General features: G+C 44.2%; 1 protein-coding gene across 1 annotated transcript in view; it reads left to right on the top strand.

The window, feature by feature from the left end:
- Nucleotides 1–7,500, top strand: part of LOC134447901 (mothers against decapentaplegic homolog 6-like) — a 60,878-nt gene that overhangs the window by 2,190 nt on the left and 51,188 nt on the right. Inside the window, exons 2-3 of the mRNA XM_063197615.1 lie at nt 3,146–3,202; nt 7,150–7,227. Of these exons, the coding sequence (XP_063053685.1) occupies nt 3,146–3,202; nt 7,150–7,227 (135 nt within the window). The remainder of the gene's footprint in view (nt 1–3,145; nt 3,203–7,149; nt 7,228–7,500) is intronic.

Below are 7,500 nucleotides of genomic sequence, written 5' to 3'. Positions count from 1 at the left end.
TACATTATTGTCGATTTATGACCATGCAGATGAGCTGATTAGATTTTAGCAGTTTCACTGATCGTAAAACAGTTATGTGATCACACAGGGTGGGAGAAACAGCTCAGTCCTGTTTAGTTCATGTATTCAAAGCTTTCGAATGGACTTTAAAGCAGTCTATGCCTGCTGACTTCTCTCCAACGGACCCCAGGTGGTACCATACTGGCGTTCGAGTGTTGTGCTTAAATGTCCATGTCGCTGCAGCATCCACCCGTGGCGAATTGGCCAATGTGCCAAGTTGGAGCTGTAGTCTGGCCGACCTGTGACATTCGGACGCCTGGCCCCGGTGACCCGCTGACCACGTGCAATATCGCTTGTAAAGCGGGGGGCATCGGTATTTCTGTCTCCGGTGCTGGCAGTGTCCCTGTATCTTTCCATAACATCCGTGTTTACTGGAGCCAAGAGAGGCTGTGACCCGTAGGACAGCCTGATTCAGAGACACGACAAGAGAGATCTTTAAACTGATTGGAAACCGGCAGGGGTACAGGCACATTTGTGTGATTAGCGGTTCGCACGACAGTCTGGCCGTCTTTCGCTTTCAAGTTTGTTTCCCTCTTCTGTGATATGGCAGACGGACTTCATAGCCAATTTAAACAACACTGAATTAACACTGTCTTACATCTTTACAGTAGGTATGGTGCATATTGTGCACACAATTATTCAAAAGTGATCGCGTTTTGGGAAATTTTTGGGAAAGACGTGATAGCAAGGCAGGGCATTTGCGCATGCCCAAAAGTTCATAAGCGCCAGACTATTCCTCGGGAAATTGCTGGGCATTTCAGCTGGTATTGGGCACGTTGTGGGCTCAGAGGCCAGTGGGGAACCAGGGGTAGAGAGAGCCCCCTCTCACCCCTCTTGCCGGGGCTGCAACATACATAGCTCGTATGCGCTCATGCGTGGCCCGATAAAGGTGCCATTTCTTTCAGGCTGTTGTGGACAGAGACCTTCGGGGATAGTTAATGGCTTTTTCAAGTTACCATTTCCTTCCCGAGTCAAATTTGCATTTCTAATGCAAGGAAAACACATCCCTAGGCACGACAATGTTAATTCGATTTGACAGTATTCCTTAAACAACTTTGTATGTCACATGGCTTTGCCATAATAAAGGCCTTGCATTCACAAGGCGTTGCCTGTGAAGACTTGGACGCAAACGTCTTACAGACATTACCTTCAGATTGGGTAGGTATACCTTAGGACTTACCAGCTGAAGACCCTCATATAGTCTAGATATTTCAAAGAAGCCAAATGTGTATTTGTTTAGGACACACGGCGGAATAGATGGGCCTTTCTTTGCAGGAAACTTGTGCCTGCTGTCCGGTCTTTAAAATAAACTTTGAACCACTCTCCTGAAGAAAACAGACGTGCACACACAAGTTTTACGCAAAGTACATTAGAATTTAAAACAGACAAAACCCCATTTTGTCCTTCTTTTATTTGCCCAGGCATTATCCCTTTGAAATGAGATCAGTTTCAAGTTGCGCTTTAAAAGCCCTTTTCCCGAAGAGGTCCCCCATGCTATTTAGCTGAGGAGCGGTGATAATATACAGTTAGCATAGTGCTGGCGCCAGGCAGACTAGCTGTGTGGATCCGAGGGACTGAGTTAGCATCCTGGCAAATCACTGCCGCCAGTCTTAAAGAGCCAGCCACTACTCTGCCTTCTTTCCCTTTCCCCCATAGACGAGGTCACTGACTGTTAGAAAGTTTGCCCTCCTTTGCCGTTGAACTTTTGCTGTTGTTACTTGTTACTGTTCTTCTCATTATTAGTTAGGAGTTGTGATAACTCCAATCTGTGCATTTTTTTTTAAATGCTTGAGGTAGACTTTGTGTTGATCTACATTTTAGAATGCTATTGAATCAGAATATATATTTTTACTTGATAGTCTAATTAGTTAACATGTCCACGCTGTTGAAATAAAGTACAAAATAAACCTGTCAGCATATTAGACAACACTTAGGTCCATAAGTTCTCCATGCTGTTGCCACCCTCTTTGCGCGTTTTTCGGCTGAGAATTGTACCTGCTTATTTGCTCTCTATTTTATGATCATCTAATATGAGACAGCACGTTGTGACATTAAGTCAATACACATTTCCTCTTTCATAGATGTAGACAGAGCTGTACATTACCTGATACCCATTCCTTGATCTCAGAATCTCCATTTCCTCTCCTTACCTGAATATCTGACATTAGGCTATTGCTTTTCTTGGATAGCCTACCCCACAGTAGGCTACACACCTTGTCTGTCCATATTAGTTTCAGGCAGTAAATCAGCTGTAACTGACACACTGCTGTCTAACAGGAGAAGCCGGCATGTTTTTGCTGCTCAGGTGTTAACATGTTTTTGCAAAAAGAAGATTATAAAAGAAGTATGCGTCTTTGAAGTTGTAAATTATGGGTTTGATGCTTTTTTACGCTTCGGTAATTCTCTTACCGTAACTACAAAAAATTGCCTCTGTGATATGGGCCCGTTTCAACATAGGGGCTACTGTGATAGCAGTCAGTGGTAGCAGACACAACTTTGATAAAAGTGGGACTGGCTATGCCTAACTCCTCCTGCTATTTACCCGAACAGAAACAATAGGTTTCATTTTAATGAAGCAGACACAATAGTCAATTAAAATGAAGGCAAATTTAAGACAAGTAGGCTACACAAAAATACTGTACAGACACACAAAAAGAGGGAAGAGCACACTGTTGATTGTTTCAACACTGTGGAGAACAGTCTTTCACTTTTATTGAGGACACCCAAAAACATAATTCTAAGAAATGACCATAAAGCTAACGCTTTCCCACCATTGGTACTCAAATTCATAAATAGACAAATAACTGGTTGATATTTAGTATGTTTGAATGTTTTTCCATATATTGCTATGCTCTTGTATCTTGTCTCATTGCTTGATAACCTTGTGGACTTGAGGAGTTGTTGTTACGCAGGTTTTTGATAAACGGTGATCTGATGGAACATTTTCTCTCTGATTTATGACAACTTACAATCAAAACAGGTACTTATTTAGTTAAATGCAAACTTGAAGCAACTTCATTGACAAGAGAGGTGGCAGTTCTTTAACTCAGCTTTTTTTGTTTGTTTGCTTGTTTGTTTGTTTCAGAGTCGCCTCCCCCTCCTTACTCCAGACTTTCTCCCAGAGAAGAACACAAGCCACTGGGTAAGTCCCACCAAGCCCTGCCTCTATGCTCAGCGCATGGGAATGAGCTGGAAAAAGCTGCCAACCATATAATCATGTCTTCGCGTTTCACATTTTCTTCCCCCTCGAAATGGTAGCCTTTAACAAAGTGTACCATCAGCAAGCAGGCTGTCCATACATGCTTGCTGCAGTGGTAGAGGGAATAGAGTAGAGGCTAGGCTACGTTCAGATTTATTAAGACATATCCGCCAAATTATTCTGACAAAATTGTAAAACATTTTTGTTTTTGTTCGCTTCATGTATGTATAGGTCCATAAAAGAACAATGTTAGTGTTTTAGGCTAACCGTCATGAAAAAAAAAATCTTGAATGGTTGAATGGTTAGTATTCAGAAAATAAACTTTATGTCCCAGCCTACCCCAGCCAAATTAAGATGCTTTGTTGTTACTGTAGAGGGGAACCGTCCCCACGCAGGGGGAATCTTAATCCAATCTTCCTCAGGATTGTGGGCCCGCAGCACATATATGTTTTTCTAAGACTATCAAGCTCATCCAAAATCACGGGGATGCAGAGATACTGACTAGAATATCTGAGTGCACTTGCTATGAAAACCTAGTGTTGTCCTCTGAAGATGTAGCCTTTTCATGTGTGCTGTTCCATCAGTGGAGCACTGTAATAGTGACTGAAAAAAATGAACTACCATTGTACTACACCACCATGACAGCACACAGGGCCTTTAGTAATACATTATGACATTGTCATTCTGATAACAGCTAATTTATAACAGGGACTATGTCCTAATGGGTTAATATATGCTAGCTGAGAGGCGAGACAAATGCAACACAGCAAACTGGTATTGTGTTGGAGCCACTATCCTCTGGTAGAATTACAGGCCCCTGGCTTTGTGGCGCTGTGTCTAGTTTGTGTGTGTGTGTGTGTGTGTGTGTGTGTGTGTGTGTGTGTGTGTGTGTGTGTGTGTGTGTGTGTGTGTGTGTGTGTGTGTGTGTGTGTGTGTGTGTGTGTGTGTGTGTGCGTGCGTGTGTTGGGGTGGGAGAGCAGGGGTGCACGGGGCAGAAGTAGAACAACGAGAAGAATTTTAATGGTGGCAATTAGGCACAGTGACCAGGAATTTGTGTGGTAGCCCTGCGGGCGGGCAGGCGGGTAGAGCACAGCGGAGCGGAGCAGGGGTGGTGGTGGTGGTGGTGGTGGTGCTGGATGGGTTGGTCAGTCCAGCCGGTGCCTCCAGCCAACTCTGGACGGTCAGGTCCGGCAGCCTTCAGCCAACCAATGACCAGTTTTTCAGTCAGTGAGCGGCCCTCTCGTTTCAGTAGGCCCGTTTGGGGCAGAACCAATGGTGGAACTCATCCGGTGATTTCAGTCAAACGAGAGCAGAGGCACAGAGCAGTGTTGGTTTGGCCCGGTGCCTCCAACAAGCTCTGGAGGGTCCAATGTGTTGTCTATATGGCCTACCCATCAAGCGACTATGCTACAAGCTAAGGCTGGATCATTGTTTAGGGTTAGGGTTAAGGGAAGAGTTAGGGCTGTGTTAACAGCCCACTGTTAGCAGTGCATATCGACAGAACATCCACAACAGTCACACACGCGCGCATCAGTCAGTCAGTGACTTGCTGGCCAGGCCCTGTTTGCAGAAGGCCCTGTATGGACTGGAATTGGTCATTTGACTCTGGTGACTGACTGTGTGTCCACTTTGTTGTGAGACTACAGTGGACTCACTGGAGCTGAGGCTTTGGGTACCACCTGTGTGTGTGTGTGTGTGTGTGTGTGTGTGTGTGTGTGTGTGTGTGTGTGTGTGTGTGTGTGTGTGTGTGTGTGTGTGTGTGTGTGTGTGTGTGTGTGTGTGTGTGTGTGTGTGTGTGTGTGTGTGCGTTAGTAGGGGGGGAAGTGTTGGTTGGTTGGTAGGGGTACTCACCCAACACAGCACTATCTAAGGTAGCCTCTAACTGCAGATGGGGTCGTCGGCGGGCCTATTCACTGTTTGCAGAAAATACTCAACTACATCATAACAACATTGCTATGACAGTACAGAGAGCCTCAAGTAACAGATTAAGACATAGTCATTAAATTTTTCGCGACAGTAAGGTTATAACATAGGCTCAGCGCTTTACCGTTCTCCTATACTTTCAACCGTTCTCCGGGTATGGCAGTGCAAATTTTACCTGCAAGCTAGCAGTTAACATTGAGTCCTATGACACCAGTTAGCCGCCAGCTGGTCTCATAGGACTCAATGTTAATTGCTAGCTTGGAGGTAAAATTTGCACTGCCTTACCCAGAGAACGATTGAAAGTACAGGAGAAAGGTAAAACCCTATTATTTAACTCAAGGGGAGGTGTAAAATAAGCTTATTTCCAAAAATGGGACAGTATCACTTTAAGGGATGTTGATGATTCTGTTGTTGTTGCCAGGCAGTGTTTAGTCGGCAGCGTTTGGTCAGGAGTGATGGCATGAGTGTGGGGACCACTGTTGGAGGCACCACACAGTGTTGCCAGATGTGTCTGACCAAATCCCGCCCAAAAGGTTCTCAAAAACCGCCAAAATGCGCTAAATTCCGCCCAAATTCAACAAATTACATTGACTTCTATGGGCCCAAAACGGCTTAAAAAAACGCCAAATTGCCAATTTTTCCCGTTTTTGCCCGCCGACGCTCATCCCAAGCAGCCCAATTGGGCGGGCACCCGCCCAATCTGGCAACACTGGCACCACATGGAGGAGGGAGTGGGTGAGGCTGATTGGGACGGGAAAATAACTTCAGTTGGTTTACAACCGCTTTTTTTTTTTTTTTTTACCAGAATCCCTATTATGGTTACAGTTTACGAAAAAGTGAGTTGTGCCGTAGTGTGTGGTAAAGAAATGGTGTTGACTATGACCTAATGCAGCCTGCAGGCCTGCACTGTGAGTTGCCCTGAGGTTTACCAGAATATATGCAGACAGGGTGAGGTAACCAAATATAATATATAACCAAAAGCCTATGTACAATATATTTAGTGTACATTAAATTACCAAAATGTATTGCACTTTTTGTTGTCCTGCACTAAATTCATACATACTGGACATGCACTATGTGGTACATGTATGCAGTGTGTGAGTAAATACATAGGCTACCTGCATACACTGTGTGGACTAAACATGAACAGCAAACAGTAAGTACTGAATGCTAATCATGCTCTCTGAGTTGTCCTTGAGTAAGTTCTTCAGTAAGGTAATAGCTGCTAACGTTGGGGAATGGGGAACATCTTGCCGGGGAAATCTCCAGTGTGTATGAGGTCTACACTGCAGTTCAGAGAGTGGTGTAGGTACATACCATAGCCGTGGTGATTTGAGCTTTCCAAAACAAAAGGGGTGCTGGTTCTCTGTCTTCTTCAAACAAACAACAATATTATCATCAAGCACACATGTGGTATCAAACATGCACACACGCACACACGCACACACGCGCGCGCGCACACACACACACACACACACACACACACACACACACACACACACACACACACACACACACACACACACACACACACACACACACACACACACACACACACACACACACACACACACACACACACACACACATTAATAATAATGCATGACTTATTAATCTGATTTTGATAGGCATTGTTATACAGGGACAAAGTCATAAACAAACATAACTCATTTGATAACAGAGATGAGAGGAAAGACCAAAGTATAGGCCTAATGATATCAGATATGAATGCAATATATTTGACAAATTAATGATATTTGCTTTAATACAAAAAATGATTATTTTTTTTGATTATTAGGAAACATGACGATCAAGAAATTATATCCAAGAATATGAGAAATGGATTGTGATCTCTGTTTTTTTGCCTCGTTGCCCATCCTTACTTCTGAGTCTTCAGAGGTTTTGAGTGCATACATAGGTTTTGTCCAGATGTGTAAGTGTGTGGTGCTCTTCTTTTCCCCTGACAGATCTGTCAGATTCCACTCTCTCTTACACTGAAACAGAGGCGGTCAGCTCACCGGACATCACACAAGGGGAATTCTCAGGTGAGTTTCTAATGTGTCCTCACAACGGCAGATGGTCTGGGCTGGTTGGCGTGTAGTGAGATGGCAGGATCTCTTATACTGTATGTACCTGTGTGCGTATGCGTATGCGTGTGCGTGCGTGCGTCCGTCCGTCCGTGTGTGCGTCCGTCTGTGCGTGCATGCGTGTGTGATGATAATGATGATGCTGATTTTTCCTTCTCGTTCTTTGTGGTTGAAAAAAGGTGGTTACAATTGAGTTTGTTTGTCATTGCGTAATTGACTTTTTGAGTGCCT

Source organism: Engraulis encrasicolus, chromosome 4, assembly GCF_034702125.1.
Source record: "Engraulis encrasicolus isolate BLACKSEA-1 chromosome 4, IST_EnEncr_1.0, whole genome shotgun sequence".
Classification (NCBI taxonomy): domain Eukaryota; kingdom Metazoa; phylum Chordata; class Actinopteri; order Clupeiformes; family Engraulidae; genus Engraulis; species Engraulis encrasicolus.
This window is presented reverse-complemented; position numbering and strand designations above follow the sequence as displayed.